Source organism: Diachasma alloeum, unplaced genomic scaffold (genome assembly GCF_001412515.2).
Source record: "Diachasma alloeum isolate Michigan unplaced genomic scaffold, Dall2.0 Dall_scaffold_00540, whole genome shotgun sequence".
NCBI classification, from domain to species: Eukaryota; Metazoa; Arthropoda; class Insecta; order Hymenoptera; family Braconidae; genus Diachasma; species Diachasma alloeum.
Window position 1 is genome coordinate 418,615 of NW_021680672.1, and position 24,192 is coordinate 442,806.

A 24,192-nucleotide genomic window follows, 5' to 3' on the forward strand; every position below is an offset into this window, starting at 1 on the left:
AGTTGTGGTCTAAGAAAATCTTGGCAAGATTGATATTTATGTACACCTCAATTTCACCATCAAAGTACATTTGAAAATTCTTTTATTGGAATCTCGTGATCACTAAAGGATATCTGTAATTCATCAGGCCGAGTGTTAAATTGAAAATATCATCATCAATATCTACATAAAAATTCCAATTGCCTAGAGACAGGAGAGAATCATGATGGGACAGTGTGCAATAAAAGTGTCATATTACATATTACATGTTGGGTGCCTTTTTATCTTGATTATCAATACACACATAACGCATGTATTTGCTCCTGGGGGAAATAAAAGAGCGGCGGAGGGGTGGTAAAACGATTCGCGTACACACTAGTTTTGGCACTGGTGCTTTAATATTTGATGCGATTAAATTCGTCCCCAAGTGCATGCGCCTTTGGTAATTGGTTTCTGATTAGCGGACAAGTTTTAAGTGTGTTACGGGCGTGATACGTGTCTCTATCTTATGGATGAGAAATCTTGTGGATAATTGTTGTTCACCGTAATTCAAATGATAATGGAAATAGAGCTTTTTTTAAAGAATGAATGATTAATGTGTGAGTTCATTGTCTTGGGATAAATATAACTGAAGGCAGTTTATTATTAAACGTTGGAATTGTGATTGTGAGAAAAAAATGATTTGCCCAGAGGGTGCTGGATAAGGCAGTTTGTGCGCCGTCGTCAGGAGCGGAATAATCCGTCGACTCACCACTTGTCTCTGTTCAGCAGCGTTTCACTCCATCTTGCCGTTGACAGAGAAAATCCCAGCCGGCCAACCGTCGATCCATCTATCGGTCTTCTCTTTTATCCAGCGCTCTGTCTCTCTGCCGTTTTACGGTCCTCAGAATGTCCAATTAGGTCGACGAAAACTTAATTAACAGTCGGTGGATAGAATCGATGAAAACTCACTGAATCTCTCATCCGCAAAATTTTCCCCGGTTGCAGCGATGATGCACTGGGCTATTCAGACGCAAGATGCACCGGTTTATGCGCATGACAAATGACTGGTGAAAAGCCTTAGAATATCTAACCGGCTGCAGTCCTGGCAATTACTGTCGTCGGGCCAAATTTCCTCAACTGTAATTGCAATACCTAAATTTATATTCTCATCAATTTTTCAGTTTATTTGCAGCACCGCCCCATTACTTGTGTTATTTCTATATTAATAAACGACTGTATATTCAGTAATACATTTATCATTTTCCAGGTGAATAACAGTTTATTACTTGGAATTAATCAATTCAATTGATGCAAATAAAATCTCCTATGAGTATATTAAATTATCAGCTCTCTTGTCTCTCAATTGTTGTCATCGTAATTATTATTATTATTATTATTATTATTATCATCATAGAGATCCAAGTGATGAGAATTTTCATGCTGAACATGCTGATTGCCCTCTACTTCCCGAGGTAGAATATTCAAGAGCTCACAGGGCAGATGATACAACTGAAAAATTAAAAGAGGAGTAAGGGAGTACTTGAAAATAAGGATTGTTGTTTCGATAAGAATGTAAATTTACCTGATCATTGGTGTTGCCACGTAGAAGCATCCTCAGTTTGCGCAAACCACAATGAATAGTGTCTGGGGCATTTGTTCGCCGAATGGCTCCTTGAGCTGGAAAATTCATCTTGAATTCCGACGGTAGACCGCCAACACCGCCAAATGCACCAAGATCGGCACGCTTACCACCCCTCCATCCGCGACTGTATTGCACCATCTGGCCATAGGTAACTACGGTCATAGTCACTAGGAGGATCACCAATACAGTCATTGCATTTGCCATCTGTCAAATAATTCCATTCAATATGAAAATGATAATCCAACTACAGAAGAAGAAAGAGAGTATGCGATGTAAAACAAGTGCTAACGCGAAACAATGGAATGGTCGAGTTGTGTCACAGTTGACTTGTTAAATCAACGATCCGTGAATTAATGACTCGTCCAGGAGAGGAGTGAGGATATTTTTTGTTCATTTTATCGATGATTATAATGATGATGATGATACGCTTCTTGACTCGGCGGTATTTTTCGCAAATCAACAATAAATTTATCAATGAGACTTGAAAATTTTATATATGTATATAATGAGACGAAATATTGAAAATTTTTGGAAGGGTGCTTGCTCTTGGCGCTAATTTTAAGAGGCCATTAACGCTACGCGCGTCCCTGGTCATTAAGATAAGAGTAAGTGCTACTAAGTGTCCTGTGGATAAGAGACAGGACCCAGTGTCTGTGTTTGCTTGCACAAGGGCGTATTCAGCCTGGGCGTTCTCCATTCAAATGCGTTAGAGCGTCGGATAAAATATCCGAGTAGGTTTTATTTTCTGTTTTATACACATGCAGTTGTCGATGCGCCAATATTGTGTAAGGACCCAATTGATGGATTTTTGTCCGGAAATTGAATTCAAATAGTAAAACGGCTAATTAAAAAGCCAACAACTCTGCAACAATTATTCTGTAATTTTTATTTTTGTAGAAAACGATTCCAATATTAATGCCAATAATAATGGCACAAAGTCATGCTCTTCATTATTCATAGAGGACCATTAGTCTTGAGAGATGAAGAATAACGAGAATAGGTGAATGATTTGATAGGGAACTATCGATTTTCAAATTGACGTCAGATAATATCTGACAAGGGGAGAATGCATATACTTGCAGTGGCAATCTTATAGTATATTAAATGACTATTATTCCACGGTATGGGTCACAGCAGAGTTCTTCGATACTTCCGATTTTCAATCTCAATGCGAGTAAATATTCAATATTATTCATTTTTATTGGACTTTTAAGCGGGACATATATTTCATAAGAATCTTGATGGTTCACACATTTTAGTGTGGCTATAAACCATCATGATCATATGTGATGTGGTTGCGCTATAGTTCCTCGTTGCAATTCTCACTTCTCACATGAATTGAAGTATCGTTCGGTATATTGATTCGCTCATCGCAACGGTTACAATTCAAAATTCAAAAGTATTCTCATCCCTTCGCATCAAATTTTGACTAGAAAAATCACAAGTATAATTGAAATCTTTGAGTTAATTTATCAAAAACATTTTTAAAAATTTCATCAGAGTATGGAAAAAATTGAATTAAATTAATGATAATGACAATCAACATTGTTTGACCTTATCCGAAGAAAAAAAAATTAATGGATAAAGTTTCAATGTTTGCTAATTTTTACAACTCGATAGACTGTGCGAATAAGAGAGCCAAATTATCCGACGACGCCATCTTACGGAGTCTCCAAGGCTCATTGTTATTGAAAGGATGGAAGTCTTTACCGATAATGGATTCGAAGGGAAATAATTAATTCAAAAGTTTCCAATGGAGATTGAATATTAAATTTGAATGGCAAATTACCTACATTAAAGTTGTTTAATTATTCAAAGCTGCGGTAAACTTTTTACAGGAAAATATTTGCCAAGACGTCAGTTATATTCTCCAGTGGGCAATATAGATAACTGCTGTTGTCTCAAACTATGTTGAAATGAAGGAAAATATTATGTGGATTATCTGATATACTTTGGAAAATTGAAAAACACCTGATGCTACATCATCTTGCTGATTTGATTTCCTTTCTTTTCTATTACTTTTATACTTTTTTACAATTTCTGGGTTGACATGCTATGATACATCGAGTTATTCCCATTGCACACTGTTTCAAATGAATACGGATATGAAATATTAACTCGATATGTCATCGCACTGTGACAGTTGTAGGAGTGATAAATTACTTGATATAAAAGTTGGAGAGCAAATACATCAATTAAGGAAATCATACAGGTGGTACACAGACATCTCAACAATTTCAATAAGCAAATGAAATTTTTAAACAATTGAATAATTGGAAAATTGAAGAATTAAAAAATAATAGTAATTTGATCAACTTTACCTTTTTTCAAGTGCCAATGTATATAGTAGTGAATGATTATTCGTGAAATATTAAACACACAAGAGAAATAATTCAAGCATCAATTTGGCTAGTTTTTATACCCAAATTGAGTAAATTTAAACAGTGAAATACAACACGTCGACCTGTTGCAAGCTTAAATTCTGGAGGAGCAGTGTACACGGGGATGTTGGTTCGCGCCTTTATAAGACGCATCCCCCCACACGAATCCCACCCGTATTCTTCGGGAAACAGCCCCTGCGTCGTTGTTCCATTCTATGGACCATCGAGATTATTGTTATTATCCCATCACGAATCACGAAACAGAAACAATGCATACGAACGAACTAGACCCATTGAAATCCTCAAATTCAGTGGAGAACCTTAAATTATTGTTACGACTATTCTCAACTTGAAATTGAAGATTAATTCAATTTTCTATACAATCCTCTTCCCTTTTTCATTGAAAAAATAATAATTCCACGTGAAAAATACCATGCTATCTCGTCTTATCTACATACTCACAATTACCCTCCATAAAATTAACATTCAATCCATAGCTGAATAACAACAAGTTTCAATCTTTAAAGAGGCAAGCGAATGATGGGATTTCATTACGAGAATTGGCAATTTGCCTCGTTTCATTATTTTCATTATTTTGCGCCCTTTCTCCGTGACCTGGTGGATAAGAAGGAAATCTACTTACCGGTTATTATCTCTCTCGACGACTTTTCGAACTAAATTTCAATGCAAACGGTCGATTTGAACGCGAGAGCGCCTGTCTACATAACGGGGGGATACATATTCCGTTTTGGACAGGTTCTAGGGAAAATGGCGACAGTACGAAAGCATGATCTCCTATTCGTCAGTCAGTCAGTGTGGCACAGTGTGGTGCAGTGTGGTGTCAGTGCTGACAGACGACGCGTGAGCGCGACTCCTGTCGGTTACTTTGTTAAACATGCAGTAGTTGAGTGATGACAAAACTGCGTTGGTGTAAAACGACAATTGGTAAAAAAAAACATTGTGAATTTCACTGTAAGGAAATCAAAGAGGAGGATATGGAACAATTGTTCATTCCGATTCAGTGATAATTAGTTGGTTGATAGATGTAAAAGATATTGTGTTAATTCCAATGTCGGACATCATTATGACGCAAGTGCAAGGTGCGCGAAAGGCGCAGTGATCCGTGCGGAAACTCGACATCAATCGAGACAGGCTGTTCTCTGTACGATGGAGTCTATAAGAAAATGGTTCTACAGGCCTAAGGTGAGAATTCAACCCCGTTCATGATATTCTTCATCGATTATTCCCTATGAATGTCGAAGCCTGCTCAATATGCCTGTTACATCTTCTTATTCTGCAAAACAATCACTCAACTTCCCCTTCTCTCCCGCTTTCAGTCCACCTCTCCATCTATCTTTCTCTGTCATGTTTGCTTATTTTTCAATGTTCATACTGATTTCGATTTTTTTTTTTTTTTTTGACAATCATGTGGTAATTGATATTTCCTATTCAAGTCGTTATTCGCCAGCCCTGAACAAAGCCAAATGACACACGAGTCTGCGCTTTAGCCACCTGTTCGAAAGTAGGAAAATTTTATTTCTACGTGAAAGTTTTATTCTCGTGGTAAAAAATAAAACGATGGCAACATTTCATGAACAATGTCCGATAAGTCGACGGCTGTCAGTCGGAACGAAATGTCATGGTAATAGAGCAGTCAGTCATAATGTAGATTTCATTTCTTCTTTTTTCTTCATCTAATAAAATACAATATCGAGTAGTTACAATCAATGAGAAAATAATTAGATGTAGACTGTTTTGTATTTGCCAATGCTATGAATATTCAATGAATTGATTATTGGTTTTTTCACAACACGGAAGGGGGTTATTTAAATGAATGACAGGGCCGTTCACGTGCACAAGCTGAATCCATTGTGTGTGGCACATAGATGTTCGCGAATAGACTTCAAGATCATCTTTGGATAAAATTCTAGCTAGGTGAATAATACAATGAGGCTAAAATTACAATTGAACATTCATTCCATTTCTTCTTACATATGGAGAAATGAATTGTAGATTAATGAGTGGTCAATTTTTCCTATTCCAATTTGTCATCGATGTTGTAATAATGTGAAATCGTGTCACTGGTAATCACCTCTCCTCCTGTTTAATTGTGTATTGGAATAAATGGAAATTAGTTGTTGCCTTTCCGCATGGGAAAATTATTATTTCAAATGCGTGAGGCTGTTATCATACATTGTTAGGAGCCAACTGAGCTCCTAATTATTTACTCATCGCTATTCCCGCACACCAGCAGATAGGAGAAAATAATTTACCTCATCAAGCTATAGAAGAGATCCATGTAATCCCCATGAAAATCAGTCCAATAATTATAATTAGAAAAATATCATTTTTACGGTTATCTATTTTTTTTGTCATTTTCCGCAGCTTTCCAATCGTATTTACCAAATAGACAAACAAATATCTCATGTGGCTCTCATTGGCTCCTCCGGGGAAAGCCACACAGTAGTAGTAGCCCTACATGACGGACAGAAAGTAAAAGTGCGTACGATAGTCAGACAGACTACGTGGCCTCGACCTGAGGTTTCCCAGTTGTTATTAATCTATTTTTCCCTAAAATGCGTATCGACAGTAACACCTTCCAATTTATACTAAACAAAACAAAGTAAAACGCTTGATAATTGTAATTTATGCGCAGCTAAGAATTCGTAACGAAAATCAACAGAGAACGACAGGATGGGAAAAAATATAGATGACTCATGCTAGACTGATCAGCGCTCATTAGGCCGAATCAGCCATTAGTTTCATTAGGTTTTTCGCTTCACAACGCTGCAAGTGGAAAAAAAAGAAAATAAAACGATAGGTGGGCATAACAAAAAGACATGCGCAATACAAGCCAAAAACAGAATCTTTTAGCTTGAGTCTTGATTATGAAAAAGAACCTTGGAATTCTTTATCAGTGAGTTTACTTGGAGATTTCAGGAACGATAAAAAAAAACACCTGGGAAGAAACATAGATGGGTGTATATGCAAGTGTTTCAATTCCGTTGAGTAAAAGGACATTGAGAAAAATTTAATTTCAAAAATAAGTAGAAAGTTGGAGCTAATCGGTCTTAATTAGCTCCATGCAACAACGCATTGAAAATGACTTTGATATTGCAAAAATACTGCTATCTGCAATCAATCCGACTTACGACTTATCTTAATTGGGAGAATATTCGTGTAGATAAATGAATTTCAGTCTTTCCATTCTCATTATTTATGGCGGCATTATTATATCATCGAAAATGTCGAACGCCATATAATTTCCACTGAACCGAAATAACGATAAAACACAAGTTTGTTGTTATTTCACAATATTTCACCTTGGGATTTTTTGTGATAATTGTGAAACCTTCATTTTCATCGATCACACGTGGTCTGAAAATCTTTTGACATTTCTGAGAAGGAATAGGAATAGTCTCTACAATGAGAAAATAAAAATTACTATATAAATCGTTAACTTCAGCGTTCCTGGTAATATTTTTCTCTTTTATTTGAATTTTCCTGAATGATGATAGATAGAGAAGAAAAAGTCGATATAGCCAGTATTGTATAGTAGATCACCTCAAAGGGGGGTAACTGGATATTCGCATTGTTGTGACGCGTTGAATCGTTGAGGTATGTGTAAACTGCGTCTCGAATAACTGAACTCGATAAAATACACAGATCTAAAGTGAGTAACTCGAATACATGAGTTTACAATAGACCATGATAGAGAGGCTATATACGGGGTAATAAAATATCGCCTACTATCCTTCTCGGCAAGATTCTTCATTGACATTGGTACTCGATGAAATCTAGCCAGGTGGTACCAAGGTACAATGGAGGGATTTTAATATCCAACAGGCTTTGCCTTAATTGTAAAGTTAGAAATATTGTTGGTATAATTCGTAATTGAGAGTCTAGACTGTGGAAATGTTGAATTGAGACAACAACTTGAAGGATATATCATAAGTTTTAATGATAGACATTGACAAGTCTGTAATTACAATTACAATCAACCTCATTGTTTGAATAGTATTTCCTCCTTTGAAGTGGAATGCAATTAAAAATTATGGTATTTGATATTTTCATGTTTAGAGAGATGATACAAGTCTTTTGGCTCAGTTCTTCTATGCCAACGAGGCTCTAACGGCTGTTGCCTGCGAATTGGATTCATTTGATGGGAGACAAGAACCAGAACGATGCACGATACTTGTCAATCAACTGCGCCACTGCCAGGACAAAGTTTTGACGATATGCAATCAAATAATGGACGAGTTGATACCTGAAAGTCGTGCAAATCGAGACTTTAGAGTCAAGTTTCCGGACGATGTTATGCAGGAGAATCTTGCCGGACAATTGTGGTTTGGCGCCGAGTGCCTGGCTGCGGGTTCATCGATAATGAATCGAGAAGTTGAGAGTTCTGCGATGAGACCCCTTGCCAAAGCTCTCACAAAGTCTCTAGAAATCGTACGGAATTTACTTAGAGAACACGCTCTCAAGGGCCACATGAACTTAAAGGTAATTAATCATTTAGAGTGATAACTCTGGGGAAACTGACGAGAGCTCCATTAATTTTTTTCATTTACCACATTAGGAATTGTTCCAGGCGCAGAATCCATTGGAGCCGACGTTAGAAAAACTTATTGAATCACTCAAGATTTTTGATCGTCTCTTTGCTGACTTTGAACTGTGTTATGTTGCGGCAATGGTGCCTGTTAAATCAACCAAGGAGTATGAACAACAAGAGCTCGTTTGTGTGCTCTTCTCTGAGACACTTCAAAGAGCACTTGAACGGGGTTTGTTGAGTCAAGCCGATGTTGATAATTATGAGCCAGCCCTCATGTTTACCATTCCAAGACTGGCAATTGTTTCGGGGTTACTAGCACCACCTGGAGGTCCTCTTTGTCTCAATTCTCCTGATACAATCAGTGAAATGTTTAGACCATTCAGGGTGAGTGTTTAGCTTTCATATAAATATATATATATACTCCAAATTCCCGTTGAGAAATTTTTTTTTCTTTCAGAATTTATTATTGAAAATACGAGAACTTCTTTGGACTCTAAACAATCGAGAACTTTACATGTTGGAGAAGCTATTGTGTTCAAATGAAGAACCCTCAGCACCGATATCTCAATCAACGAGAAATGTCTGTCAACAAGATCTTGAGGAATTTGTACACAATTTCTACACAGATTATCCAAATTGCAAGGATTTTATTGTAGACTTTTACACAGTGACAAAAAATACAGGCTCTAATATGGATGAAGTGGCAAACGATGCAGTTGAAATATTGGAGCAAGACAATGCTAGAATAGAGTACCTGATTGATAAGTCGGACAGAGATAAGAGAAAAGAGCGAAAACACAAGGTGAGAGCAGAACATTCCAATAGTTGTCCCCATGCTAGAACAGTTATTATTCCGAAAGAAGAGAGCAGTGTGCAAGAGTCGAGTGATGATACCCAGATAGAAATAATGGGCAATCAACAGAGGAATGGAGGAATGGATTCACCATCTAGCCAATATTTTGCTGATTCAGTACACTCGGCAAATCCAGAAAGTAGTGAATTTGATAGAAATGAGGGTGACAGGAGGAATGGAGAAGGTTTTCTAAGTCCTGACATTTCACAGATTCTTGGGGCAACTGGTAACATTGAAATTCCACAAACACAATATCTATTGAATCAAGTGTCTCATGAGAACAATGTAACCGGTGAAACCATTCACGTTGACAATTCACTGCCTGACATGGATTCGAAAAAGCTCATTTCCGAAGCTAATAAAACACTATCGAGTTTATTACTCGAGGGTGAGTGTCCAAATGAAATATCAGAACAAACAGATTCCGGTATTTGTACAGTGATATCATCGGAGAATACTAGTTTGTATGATAAGAGTCCTGAGGAGAAGAAAACATTTGCCAATGAGATACAACAACAAGACTTGGAGATGATTGATGGAGATAGAGATGGAGGCAATTCATCAAGTGATACATGTATTGCATTCTCAAGTTCATCAACAACAGGGGACAACAATGTTAGTGACAACTTGTGTATGCGTGTGAAAAATGAAAAAACCATATTGCTAGATAACCAAATGGAAACATCGAGTCAAAATAATTGTACTAGTGAAACATCAAAAAATTTACCTAGGATATCGTCAAATTTTAATGGGACCAATGAGGAATTTGTCGGCTTGGCATATGGAACTGGACAAATTACAGTCTGTGATTCTAATCAATCGACCTTCCAAATAAATTATTCGGAAAATTGGGAGAACCTTAATCTCAATATTGAGGGTTCCAGAACGACCAAGCAATTTTGGAGGGATTTGAAATCCAAAAATTGTCCATCTACATCCCAAGACATCAACAAAATTGGTAATAATATTGAAAAATACGCACAGGACAGGATATCGGCACGAAAAACTAAGGAGAATAAACTGAAGAAGCGCCAGCGCAAGTTTGACCGAAAAATTGGAAAGAGAGTTCATGAGGATATGCAGAGAAGTCTCTCCTGTAGTGTTGGTATTGGTGGTGGTGGGCCCTTATCCCCAAGCACTGAAAGTTCTCGCTCAAATTCGACTGATCGTTGTCTATCGAATCCGAGATTGTCACACTTTGGAGCTAGTCTTCATCCAAGTCAAAACACTAGACAAATGCCCAATTTTGGAAGCCACAGTCCGCAGAGAAGTCCTCGTTTGTGTCACTTTGAGCCGAGATCGGAAAATTCTCACAATCAAATGTATGGCCACAGAAGTCAATTAAATTCATCATCTCAAAATCGAAAATTATTGGACCACAGACGATCGAGATCAGAACAGTTGGCAAAAATGAGGAAGAAAGATACAAAACGTCAAAATGTTATTGAACCCCAGAAAGTACTTCCGAATGATGGTCTTGGCCCTAGAACGGAGAAAAGTGGCTTAGCCATTGAAACTTCTCCTCCGGGAAGCACTCACAAAGCCGGTAGATACCACCAGGACATGCAGACCAGGACTATGGAAGAGCAGACTTTAATTAGAGGATCTAATTCGGCAAGTCTAGTTAATCCTGGTGTTATTGCTGCCAGAGCAGCAGTAGCAGCCGTAGCAGCCGCCAGCACCACGTCATCCCTTCTAGAACTTCCATCTGTTAGAGCTCCGACAGATGTTGGATCGAGTTCTAGTTGCTCTAGTTGCTGTGATTCGAGCTCTGAGACGAGTGAATTTCAGAGCGACTGTCAGGATGATGAGGAAATTGCACTTGCAATGCAGGCCGCCGAAATTGCCAATAGAAATCAAATTAGGGCCAAATTCAGGTGAGATTATTTTATATTTCAGTTGCAAGACCAATGTCTCTTTGTTAATTATCATCATATTTCTTACCCACACACACATACACTAATTTTTAATATTCAGATCTTCTGAGGACTTGGTACATCGACTATTTGTCTGCATTGCGGGTGTTGCTGATCAGTTGCAAACAAATTTTGCATCAGATTTGAGAAATATTCTGAAATGTGTCTTCCTCATGAATAGTACACAAGTTGAGAGTAGCGATGAACTTAATTCCACTAATCAACCAACTCAATCCGAGAGATTAAATTCCGTTGAGACGTTAGACAATGGAGCTGACATTGAGCGACAGGATTCTCTTCAAGAGGAAGATGACGATCTCGAGGATGCAACTACAACTAATGAACGAAGTACGTTACCTAGTAAACAAACTTTAAGACAATCCATCAATTGAGTGGATGAATATTCATTATATATTTATTTATTTATTTATTTTACAGCTTCCCCAGTGACAGAGAGAGGTGAGGAGTGTGTCGAGAGGGCCCCCGCATGGATTCCAGATAATGATGCACCAAGATGTATGGCATGCCATGCAGGTTTTACCGTCGTCAGACGTCGACATCATTGCAGAAACTGTGGCAAAGTATTCTGTGGCCGGTGCAGCAGTAATAATGTGCCCTTGCCACGTTATGGACATACAAAACCTGTACGAGTTTGCAACAGGTGTTTTCTCTATCAAGTGACACCATTCACAGTGTCACAAGTAACACCAAATAGCTGAATACTTTTATCACCTCCACCACCACATAAAAACCACATATTTTTTAATATAAACTTAATGCTGAATGCCTTCATTCGAACTGTAGTCACGTTCGCTATATTCAAAGAGTTTCTCCGACAAAATTTCAACAAGAATACTTTATTAACAACATTCTTCGCCATTTGCTACTTACTATGTTTATGAGAGCTCTAGGGGGAGTTTATGTAGTTGAAGGTCAGTCAAAATAACAATAATAACAATAATAATAATAATAATCATAATGAATTGGTCTTATTTCAAGCATCACACAACTGCCTGTATATAAATATCTTACAAGAGAGTGTGAATTATAAACGCATCACAATTATCTATTTGTGCCAAATTCAGAAGACAATAAAGCTTCTTCTGTCCATTTCAAGATAAAAATGTAATTCCAAACATATAGTGTAAATATAAGGCAAATTATTTGATGAGAGTTGGCAAAAATGGAAGGAGGAATTTCATTTTGTGGAACGCAGTAGCATCTAATTGTATTCCTCAATTCGGATAATTTGAATGTAAATACTTGTGAATTATGATGATAAAACAAGGAAAAATACAAAGAAGACTGTTCAATTACTACATGTCAGAGTATTAACTACCGAATTTTTATGACTCCGTTAAATATGATATTCTAATTCAATTTGTTACTTTAGCCCATGAAGGAAATATCATTTTAAATAACAAGACAATTAAATTACTGATTTTATAATAAACAAGAAACTTGTGACTTTTGAGTTGTTTGTTGAATCACATTTTATATGAAATACTTTGATTTTAATTATCTGATAATGCTAATGAAATTATCGAGTTGTGTAGAGCTAATCACAAGGTTCGAATAAGATCACGCAATGACCAAGTCTGATATGTATGCATATATATATACATGTATATATATATATATACGCACGTGTTTTATAACAAATAATAATAAAACTGAAGAAAGACATTCTTATTCCATTGAACATGTATCCAGTCTTTTCCTATTTCATTTCTCCACATACCCTACATTACATAAATATCTTATATAATTATTATTATTATTATGGATATAAAAATGTATTTTTGGGCTTTAGTCCCCATGGAAGGATGCAAAACTATCTGTCTATATTATTAATAGTTATACATGTACTCCAATCACTCTTGAATTAAAGATTCTTTGGTAATATCAACTTAATCAACATTCTACTGCTCACTCGATTGGGTCTATAGATTTAGCAACCTTTATTATTAAATTGAAATGTGTGATTATCTGAATCATTGAGAGATTAATATATAGCGGCATCATTGGTAAATCAACATCGCTAAAAGTTGAAACAATTAGATGGAGAAACATTATTTTTTACACGATCGAAATGCCTTATTGTAGGGAAAAAGGTTTCGGTAATGGACTTTTAACGATTGACACAACACTGATTTTGGCTGATGTGTACAGGTGTGGATATTTTTCCTTGGGTGCCTAAATTCAAACGCCACATATTCTCATGATTTATTGATTGAAAACAAAAAAAAACGCTAATGAAGAGTATGTTTTCATCTCTCTCTCCCTCTCTACCCTTTTTTCTCTCCAGTTAATGTTGATACAAGTCGTGCGTGAAGTAATTATTTTTATATCGTTTGTTTCGTGAGTAATCGCATTATTCTGTAAGAGCGCACTCTTAATTAATTTCTACAATGAAAAGAAGAAGAAGAGAGAATGTAATTAATAATTTAAGAGACTCTCCGCACCAAGTCATATATTTATTGTGTGGCGCAAATCAGTGACGATTATACCTATGTATACAATGGAAAAATGTATATACCGATAATAACTGTACAAAGTTAGATAACACTAATGCGTGTAATATATAAATCAATCTGGAAGGAAATAACTTTAATCGATGAACGTGTTTTTTTTAGTCTTGCAGCTGGTACGAATGTGAAAATATCTCTTTTCACTAATCTTATCTTTATGCCATGAATTATGGTTATAAATTATAAATCATGTAAATATGAATAAAATTTGTTATTTCAAATGATTTTCTCAAGTTTAATGTATCATTTGCCACAAATATTACGGGATTAAATCATTGAGACTATTGATTTTACCATCTCCTTTGAGAGAAATACAAATACAAAATTCCTTCATTCCCATGGATACTTGTAAACAATCTGTCATCCTCAAAACTGCACGTTCCATTGCATGGAACTTAGTCCAGGAAAGGTGGAAGTAAAGTTTTGTTTCCAAGTTGGACATTGTGTCATGTATTAGTTTCGTATTAATATCGAGAGAGTTTGAACTAGTATTATCGTACAAGTAACAGAAAGCTGAAGTCTAAAGTTTACGGAGGGGAATACACATCAACTTTTCACGATGGATATGGAAATGAATGCTGATGATAGAGTAAGTATAGCAGATTCAATTCAGAGTATTTGAATTTTACCTTTTTTTTCTTCTCTAATGGATGCATTAGAGAGAGGGAGAGAGAGATTACGGACATTTAGATTTTTGGGGCATTTGTATTTTTGGCTGTAATATTTGATAACTCGTCAATTGTCCTGTCGTGCTGTGCACCCGTAACTGAACCGAAATGTCAATTGCGATAGGCTATTGTTCATAAGCCTTGCCCACTATTCAATAAAATCTCATTAATTCCTACGTCATCAAAATTCTTCTACATCCACTTTATCTTCGAGAGAAGAGTAGGACATACGGCGTGGTTGAAATGGTTGAATTATTAGAAAAGCAAATCAACATTCAAGATGGAATTACACTCATCAAGAAAATTACAAATGTAATGATGAGAGATGAGAACAAGAGCTGGCAAATGTCACTTGCAAAAGCGTTTCAATGGCACCACCAACTAATTTGTATTTAATTTTAATTAAAATTAAATTAAAAGAAAACACCCATGGAGAAAAGTTTTCCTCAAGACGATTTTGTTACGATAGTGGACGAGGTTAAACTGTACGAATTATTTCTGTGAAATTCAATCTCATTTACAGGACGACGGGAGTGAGAATGGAGATCCATCAACAGCAGGAAGCTCGGCTGGCAGTGTCTTTTGTGTGCTCGAACGCGATTATGCAAGAGTAAGAATCATCTTTCACCGTATGAGCATTTTACCTCACACTCCGTTACGTTTTTTTTGTTTTTTTTTTTCGTCCAATTTTTCACGAGACAAGGCTCACTTTATTCTCCGATAAAACACTGGTTGGTATGCTCGAGAGCTCCCGGAAATACCATCTTTCCCATCAATTTGTGTTGAAGCAAGGAGAAATTCTCGCGCAGATATTAGATGAAAATCCAATAGAGGAATTTTATGAACGACGCACATTTTTTACTAGCGCGCAAATTTATTTGACTGAGGAAAATATTATTCTCCATAACTCGATAATTATCGTCTTGCATGTAGATTACGGAGGAGATGAAAGTCAACGAAGCACTGAGAGAATATGCAGATGAGTACACAAGACTCTTTGAGATGTTGTACAAGTGTCGGAGGGACGAAGACGAAATGATGGAAAAATTTCGCCAACTGCAGGTAGGAAAACGGCATTAGTTGTATGAATGATCAATTCTTGTCTTTCATTCCTTTTTTACTGTGGGCAGGATGACGTGATAGATAAGACAAGTAGGGTTTACGAGCTTGAGAGAACAATTGAGGGCCAAGTTGGAACGATAGCTAAGCTCAAGGAAGAGATCATTGCGGCTTCGAAGCTTGCAGATGCGGCCCATACTCGTGAACAGAATGCTCAGGAGACCATTGAGAATTCCCGGCTGACTATTGCTAAGTTAAATCAAGAGATTGAACAGAGAAATAGGCAGCTAGCGCTTGATGAAGAGTAAGTTACATTGAGAATTTAATGAAGGCTGCAAGTGTTGATATTCGCAGGGAATTAAATTTCAAATAATTAAATTTTCCGTTAGAATTAGGTAATTTGCAGTGTTACCAGATCGTAACGTCGGCCCATTTAAAATTGTACAGGATTTGGCTATAAATAGCCAAAATCTGGCAACCCTGGTAATTTGATGACTTTTCGTAATTATAACTCGACCAAAACTTGATAAAAGTAGAGGTGAAAATTGATCTCTCTTTCTCTCCCTCTCTCGACATTATTATTTCAAGGTTCATTTCAAGAACGACTTGTAGTATAATTCGATTTGTAGGATTGACTCTATAAAAATGAGTGGTTTTATGGTAATATGAGAGGTGGAACAAAGGAGAGATGGGAAAAAAGAAAGGTATATAGAATATTTAGCCGCTGGGTTGTACATAGCTGAGGAACCAGTACCCTTTCACATGACCGGGGGGTTATTAGATTTGCGACGAAGGAAAATTGCGTTTGAAATAATTAAGTAAGTGAAATTGCAGTAGCGCGGTCACCAAGCAGAAAGACAGTCTCGTGAAGGAGAAAGAGAGACTGACAAATGAGGTGGAGACACTAAAACAACGAATAAAAAGTATGTCAAAGTACACCGAGGAACTCGAGAAAAAAACCAATGATTGTGATCAGCAGATGAATAAAATGCAAGAGAATATGGATATTCAAATGAACGAAATATCAAAGGAGAGAATCATTCGGGAGAGACTTGAAAAAGAACTTTTAAGTCTTGACGAGCAGGGTAAAGTGAAGAATACACAATTAGCGGTGAGTTGAAATTGTTTTCAAGCATACTAATGGTGGAGTAGTCAATTACGAGTTTCGTTCAGTGGAATTTTATTTCTTTTTTTAATGAAAAAAAAAAAAAAAAAAAAAAAAAAAAAAAAAAAAAAAAAAAAAAAAAAAAAAAAAAAANAAATTAGACAGCAAATGCAACAATTAAAACAATTACGAACAATGCAGCAAAACTCGACAACTCACTTAGAGAGCAAAAAAATATTAATGAAAAACTCAGGAGGGAAGTGAGTAAACTAATGGTCGCCAGAATGAATATACAAACGGAAACGGACAATGCACACCGGAAAATTGAGGAAATGGAAAAGTTACTCAATGAAAAGAACAAAATGTATAAATTATTGGAGCATGAAATAAAGAGGTGAAGAGTCAATGCTTATACTTTTACAACATTTTAATTCTTTCATTAAATTGTCAAATCAATATTGGACCATCGAGTACGAATTATGTTAATTATGTTAATTAGATTGAAAGAGGAAACGGCAAAGTGTAAAGCCGAGAGCAATTGGGCAGCAAACAAGTACTTGAAAATTGATATTGCACGTTCTAAAGTTGAGAAGGACGCTCAAACTCTACGACTCACACTCAAGAACACGGAGATTGAGGTAGACTCACTCAAACGTCAGCTAGTGGATGAAAAGAAAGCAAGTGAAGCGGTAATGCGGGAGAGAGACGCAACAGCAAAGGTTGTACGTAACTTGAAAGAGACCCTCAGGAGGATGCAGCAAGTGATAGATGTATGTGAACAAAGCAAGCGAAAAATTGAATCGGAATTGGAGGAGGCAATGCAGATACTCAATGTTTCCAATAAGAGGATCCAAACGCTGGAGACAGAACGTGAAAAATATAGTCAGGAGATGAAGCAACTCTTTCAGCAGGTAGATTGTTTATCGTAATTCAATTAAATTGTGCACTGTGGCAAGACTATTGTTTGACGGATAAATTCCATAAATTCTTCCCACTCATCCGCGTAATTTTCATTCAAGCAAAAAACAAATAAAAAAAAAGTTAAAACCCTGACTCATCAATATATCGAGTTTCCATTCTCCCAGATAATTCGATTTAACTCGTCACTGAGAAATTTTCCATCATCCATCAGCGCATGAATCTTTTGTGATACCTTCACAATTGCACCCGCATCCATTATTTGATAATTCATTCACTAGCAATGGTGGACTTTATCGAATAAATCGGGGAAAAGAAAGTTTGTTCATGTGAATAATTGATTAATGATATCAATCGACAGGCGAGTCATTATGTGGATCAAGTGAAATTGAAGGACATTGAACTCTTGGAATACAAGAGCCAGTTATCCGATTTGGAGAGTAATTTTCGACAGCAACAGAATCTCTTTGAAGCCATCAGGGCTGAGAGAAACACGTACAGCAAAAATTTGACAATAGCTAAAGAGGATATATCAGAGTTGCGAGATAAAATGAAACTCATGAATGGACAGATTGAACAACTCAAAGAGGATTTAACAACTAAGGAAACTAATTCTACCAAAGCGGAATTTTGTAAGTATGAAAAAAGGCCGATTGTATAGCAGGCGTATTAATAAATGCTTTGGCGTTTGATATCCTCATTAGTGCTGAGTAAAGCGGAAAAAGAAAAGGAAACAGCGAGGCACGAGTCGCAATCTCTTCGTAAAGATCTATTTGACTTGCAAAGGGAAATGGAAGAGCGGATAAAGGAGGAAAAGTGTCTGAGGAATAGTGTCAAAATGGCAGACATGGAGATAAGTCGTTTGAGGAAGGAAATCGATACAATTATGAATGAACGAAATATTTTGGGAACACAGTTGGTGAGAAGGAATGACGAATTGAGTCTGCAGTACAGCAAAATTAAAATTCTCCATGGAACTATTTCTCGGGGTGAAACCGAGTATGTTAGGAATTTGGAGGACATTAAACTCTTGAGATCCGAAGTCACCAAGTTGAGAACTGAAAAAGATATCTTGTCTAAGAATTTAAACAACATTAGCGACCTACGCGTTGAGATATTTCACTTGAATCGAGATTTAACGAGGGAAAGACGGAAGGTCATAGCATTGGAGGAGCAAGTACAGAATCCACTGAACATTCACCGTTGGAGAAAACTAGAGGTGAAGTGAAACAACTTTTTACCTACTTTTTTGCTCCTTTTTTTTCTCATAGAAATTCTAACTCGAGATGTTGATAAAGGCTTCAGATCCAAGTACCATGGAACTGCTCAAGAAAGTTCAGATACTTCAAAAACGCATCCTCAAATTGAGTAGTGAGTTGATAGAAAAAGATGGAAGAATCAAGGAAATGGAAAAATTGTATATGGATCTGCGGGAAATGCTCTCAAAGCAACCGGGACCCGAGTTAATTGGAAACTTTGATAAAACTCAAAAAGCATTGCGGCAACGTGGCAAAAAGATGAAGGTGAGTGGTGCATAAATTGCAGTTATTTTAATTTTTATTCATTTGGAGAAAAAAAAACTGAAAAAAATGTGTGAAATAAAAGGGATAATCAACACTTGATTATCCGATATAGTGTGTAGTAGCAGAACTCAATATGTGGGAGACACGTGCAAATGAGTACAAGTACGAGTTGGAAAGTACGATGAAGGAGCTGCGTGACTTGAAAATTAAATACTACACATTGAAGAGGAAAGACCAGAAGTCAAGGGACTCGATCGTACCAAAGGACACGTGCGACACTTCTCTTCCATCCCTCTCTCCAACCAATAAAAAATTCTGCGGTGGTGGTTTTACCATGACAGTATCACCAACACGAAATTGCTACAGTCTCGAGTCAATCGCTAAATAAATTCCGTATGGCTTCTCAAAATTACATTTTCCCTCCTATTTTCTTCCTTATTACAAATATTTACCATTTCCAATGAGATGAATAAGACACAAAATATACTTTCATAATGTTAGAGAGTAGATGCTGATGTTGCCGGTATATTCGAGTCGTGTTCGCGGAGTTGAGAGTGAAGCTATAAAAGCTCCAATACGCAGAGCTTCAGTATGTATGAAAAAATAAAAATAAAAAAAATAAAAACACAAAGGAATGAAACATTGTAGCTCATATTCTCATACATGACTACCGGTAACAAGAAGCACCAAAGTTTTGTCGCTTGGGAAAAGGGAGGGTGCACATACTCACATGTATAAATACGATAGGTGAAAATGGTAAACCTCTCATGAGTCTTTCATTCAACTCGTCAATTATTTTGGATAATAGCCGACCTTTCTAACATGCCCAGTTCAGAAACAGGAGGTCATTTGATAATTGACAGTTTCTCTTATGGACATTGATTATTTCGGTCTACATTTAATGCTTTTCACAGAACAATATGAGACTAATCTATTTAGACCTGTTCAAATGTTAGTCTCATTCGTATACGACGACTTCTGAAGGAAAAGAAAAGGTTTTTCAAGAGGTAAAAAAAAAAATATATGTAGAATATATGCTCCATTGATGAAGCATATGTTTTAATGGGCACAATAGAGAGATAATAAGGTTTAATGGTTTATGAATTAAATTCCCTGGTGTACTCTTCTTTTATCTGTCTGTCATTCATAACCTTCGCATCAATTAAGGCCACAATTAATTAAAACTCACTTCAGAATTCGCTCTGTGGCGAATAAGCGAATGCACATAACGTGAAAAATCTTTTACATTCACCTGTTTATTATAGTTTGTCGAATATCAATTCTAATACATTATAATTTTAGTCTCTTAATTGAGAATGCACAAACAGAGTAATTCAATGCGTGTGAATACCGCTCATGCGTAGGATACTGAGTGGTTCAACTATACTGTCAATAGTTTGCGAATTTCATGCTCATTAACAATTGTATTCGGGTTGTGAATAAAAGTTTTTATCTCTTGAAAATGAATGAGGAGAGTCTTGAAGTAGCGCTCGTTAGACAGCCAAGAGTACATCCAAGTTGATTATTTGATTAATATGAAAATCGAGGATATTTTTTGAAATTTTTTATTTTAACGCACAATCATTATTTTCATTCTCCTCGTAGCCCGCAACTCCGCCGCCGTTCGTGATAGTATCCTATTCATATCAGAATTTCATTATTATCATCATGTTGGTTAATGATTTTAGGTGTAGATCCTTTGTCCTAGGTAATTTATCACGTATAGGATATTAACTCTAAAGTTATGGGCTGTGGAGCCGTAGGTATCCCATAGGATTAATCACATTGTCAACGAAATTGAATGTACCAGCGGTTTCGAAACTTATCCGTTGTAACTTTATTCACAGCGGTGGTTAATCTACTCATCATAAAGGACTATCGGTTTATCGATATAAAGGTAAACACAGGCAATGTCTCATAATTTGTGCAATTATAGCTGATACAAATGGATTTCTGCGTCAATATAATAACTCAAACTCTGACTCTAACAATGAAATATTGTATAATTAGTTTTCTCAATGTTAGCCATCATTTATTCCAACTTGACTACTCCAGCATTCATCGTCTACTCTGATGTAGATACTTGACCTCGGGCTTCTTTTCAATTTGTATTTCGTAATTGGAATGATTTCATGGTAGGGCAAATTAATTTTCAAACCGATGTTGAACACCATCACTTTGTGGTGATTGGTCTATTAAAAGTTTCACCGCAGATAGGATCAGTGCGAGGTATAACAAGAGGATTCAGTATGAGTAAAGGGCAAGGTGTGAGTCTGTGCGAGGCGATGAAAAGTTTACTGCCAACAGCTAACAGTATTAGATGTGTCTGGGATTTTTTTCGCCCCCAAGTGTGTGACCATTAGAGAGAGAGAGAGAGAGAGAGAGAGAGAGAGAGAGAGAGAGACAGCGGTTTTTCCTATCGTAAAAAGGAGAAAAAAAATCGATCTCGATATATCTCGAAAATCTCGAATAAGCGTAAGCGTAAGACTGAAACCGAAGCGCCACTACGCGAGGAGATGAGAAGGCGCGTGCGCAGCACGCGCGGCCGATCTTGTATATTTAAAAAACATGGTTTAATCGAAACAATATAATTATTCAATGATTTCTCTCTTGTGGAATCGAATGGGAGAGGTTTGATTTGACCGCTTATTCAGCCACATTAACTACAGTATTGAGTAGTTGCGGGCTCAATTCGATGGATATATGTAACAGTATCATTAGGATTATTACACAGGTGATAACGAGCTCATATGTAGCATGACTGTGGCGAGTGCCGGCAAAGCAAGTAATGGCTGGTGAAGCATGTACAAAGCTGTTTTAATGAAGATGAGTATACTTGGCGCATTTGTCGGTTTGCTTGGATGTGTCATGATTAAATATACTAAATGGATTAGATTAGAGATTATCCATATAGAAAATGAAGGATGCAGCATAATTACTCCAATTTGCTAATAAATTAGTCAGCTGTATGGCATTCAAGAGTAAATTGATATTACAATACATAATAATGTCCGAGAGGATGAAACTCGGGTTGAGCATTAATTTTTTCATTAACATCATTTTATAAATTGTATCATATAACTCGTGAGAAAACTTTGACAAAGTTGGAGGAGGGAATATTCAGTTTGAGCATGAAATATGAAATATATCGTCCACGGATAGATTTATCCGTCAACATGAGTTACCGCTGGCATCCAAGCTACATCCGAAAGGCCCGTAAATTGCATAATTTCGCGGTTAAACTGGGAAATTGCTGTTATCCCTCTTGCGTCATCCAGCAACTGCTGTATAAACAGAGAGTTACCTTTACCAAAGGCCTTATTTTACTCACACCTTGATCATTCGCAGCAAGCGCATCTCTGTTCCACCAAGTCGACCCATTATACGACTTGGTTATAATTATTTTCTTCATTGAATTGTCGTGGCAAAAGTAAATAAACTGTAATAGAAATCTCAATGTTTCTTAATTGGCCTATCTCGTATTAGCAAGTATCATTGTAAACTTTGAGCTTAATGAAAATTTATTTCCCTGTTCATCCCCTTTTATACATCATGTCCCATCAAAACTTGTTATCCAAATTCGCTATTCGTTATTTTTAGGAGACTTTGAGGGAATGAAATTGTTTCCATTCTCTCGTCACAACGTTTTTCAACTAAAAACTCTTGACGGAAATGTGCCTTACAAAGCCTTGAATAATCGAAGGCTTTCTCTCGTTTTCCTCCCCTTCCTTATCAATCTTCAACAGAGGTTTTGATGCCGGATTTACCTCAATCCATCCATTGATTTTTCTATTCCCTCCATCTTTTATTTACTTTGTCGTTTCTTTTTCGTCATCAAAGCTTACTTCCATCCGGTCTGCCCCTTTTTCAAATCATTTCTGAATCCATCAATCGATTGAAAAGGAGAAGAAGAAGACAAAGAAGAAAAAAGCAACTCCCAACGACTGTCATTCAAGCCGGTGTTACTTCTCACTCAACATTGTTGCTTTTGGCATCATACACCGTCCGTTTGTCTGGTCTCTATTGACCTATTTCAAATGTTGAGGCAGATAAACGCTTGAGTGTGTATAGTCATCCTCTCCCTAAATGGGGAGTCAAGCCAAAACCACCTCTGAATTCTACGGCAAAAGTTGACCCCTTCGAAGGGGACGACATTACGCAAAAATATTCTTTATCCAGCACCCATACCAATGGGTTTCAACTAGACAACTGTGAGTTTTGTATTTGCAGATCGAGTTTTACTCAATCCCTCGACTCTCCATGATTTCCACTGTACATAGTTTTTGTTATTTTCAACGGAAAAAAAAGTTTTGACAGACGGATTAAAGAAATATATTGCGACAAGTTTTCTTCACATCTCCCTGCATAAATCCGATGAGTATGGAGAAAATCCGTATACCCCCGAGACTGAACAACGTGTTGAAACTTTTCACTGTATATAGGAAAAAAGTTTCTATACGAGGATGATACGAGTCTTTGGTTTTTCCATCTTTTTATCCTTGCTAACTGCTCCAGTTTGAATACTACGCCATTATATAGACGCCGCCATGGTTCATGAAAAAATGAAACAAGTTCATAACTGCTCTGTTTCTGGGAAATTTTCTTTTTTTTTGTATTAGATTTTTCCTGTTAAAAATGAACATGTTTCTTGAAAGAGAAAATTTCACATGTATGTCGCATGAATGAAATTACAGATTAAGCAGCGCGTAGAAGCCAAGCGACGTGTAAATGGCAAATATACTGCGATAAACTTTTAACAAGGTCTTGATGACAGGAGTTGAATAGAGCCATAATAGAACTGACCTAATTGAATACTAACGTGTGTACCGGTTTGTATCTCTTTAAGAGAGTTGCACCACGAAAAAAATGCATGAGATGAGTATTTAATTCATATTTCAAAAATATCATTCAGTGTGAGGTTTCAGTAGACTTATTGAATTTCTTCATGAATAAAAAAAAAAAACAATACCGCTATAAATTATTGTTTAGCTAATTTGGATGAAAGTGCCACATTGTATTTTTCTAAAGAGAGAAAATAGTCTCGGAACTTTATCATTTATTAGCCTCTAAAAAAATGAGGGAT

At 36.6% G+C, this 24,192-nt stretch overlaps 3 protein-coding genes across 4 annotated transcripts; 2 read left to right on the plus strand and 1 right to left on the minus strand.

Moving 5' to 3' along the window:
* Positions 1 to 1,034: 1,034 nt before the first annotated feature.
* Positions 1,035 to 4,083, minus strand: LOC107042983 (pro-corazonin). The gene is made up of 3 exons (XM_015264261.1): positions 3,925 to 4,083; positions 1,544 to 1,807; positions 1,035 to 1,470 (listed from the first exon to the last, which is right to left on the minus strand). Exons 2-3 carry the CDS (start codon positions 1,805 to 1,807, stop codon positions 1,321 to 1,323), a joined length of 414 nt encoding a protein of 137 aa, XP_015119747.1. The 5' UTR covers positions 3,925 to 4,083; the 3' UTR covers positions 1,035 to 1,320.
* A 729-nt stretch (positions 4,084 to 4,812) lies between these two features.
* LOC107043011 (lateral signaling target protein 2 homolog) lies at positions 4,813 to 14,060 on the plus strand. 2 transcript variants are annotated; one of them, XM_015264306.1, is made up of 6 exons: positions 4,813 to 5,187; positions 8,065 to 8,487; positions 8,564 to 8,920; positions 8,994 to 11,266; positions 11,367 to 11,653; positions 11,744 to 14,060. In XM_015264306.1, the coding sequence occupies exons 1-6, from the start codon at positions 5,152 to 5,154 to the stop codon at positions 12,022 to 12,024; spliced, it is 3,657 nt and encodes a 1,218-aa protein (XP_015119792.1). In that variant the 5' UTR covers positions 4,813 to 5,151; the 3' UTR covers positions 12,025 to 14,060. The 2 variants fall into 2 exon arrangements, with proteins under 2 accessions (XP_015119792.1, XP_015119793.1); XM_015264307.1 differs by having other exon boundaries at positions 8,576 to 8,920.
* Positions 14,061 to 14,395: 335 nt separating this feature from the next.
* On the plus strand, positions 14,396 to 19,523 carry LOC107042982 (cilia- and flagella-associated protein 58). Its single transcript, XM_015264260.1, has 11 exons — positions 14,396 to 14,425; positions 15,028 to 15,114; positions 15,438 to 15,566; positions 15,635 to 15,867; positions 16,398 to 16,674; positions 16,830 to 17,062; positions 17,168 to 17,579; positions 17,948 to 18,218; positions 18,291 to 18,805; positions 18,885 to 19,109; positions 19,222 to 19,523. Exons 1-11 carry the CDS (start codon positions 14,396 to 14,398, stop codon positions 19,495 to 19,497), a joined length of 2,688 nt encoding a protein of 895 aa, XP_015119746.1. The 3' UTR covers positions 19,498 to 19,523.
* Positions 19,524 to 24,192: the final 4,669 nt, after the last annotated feature.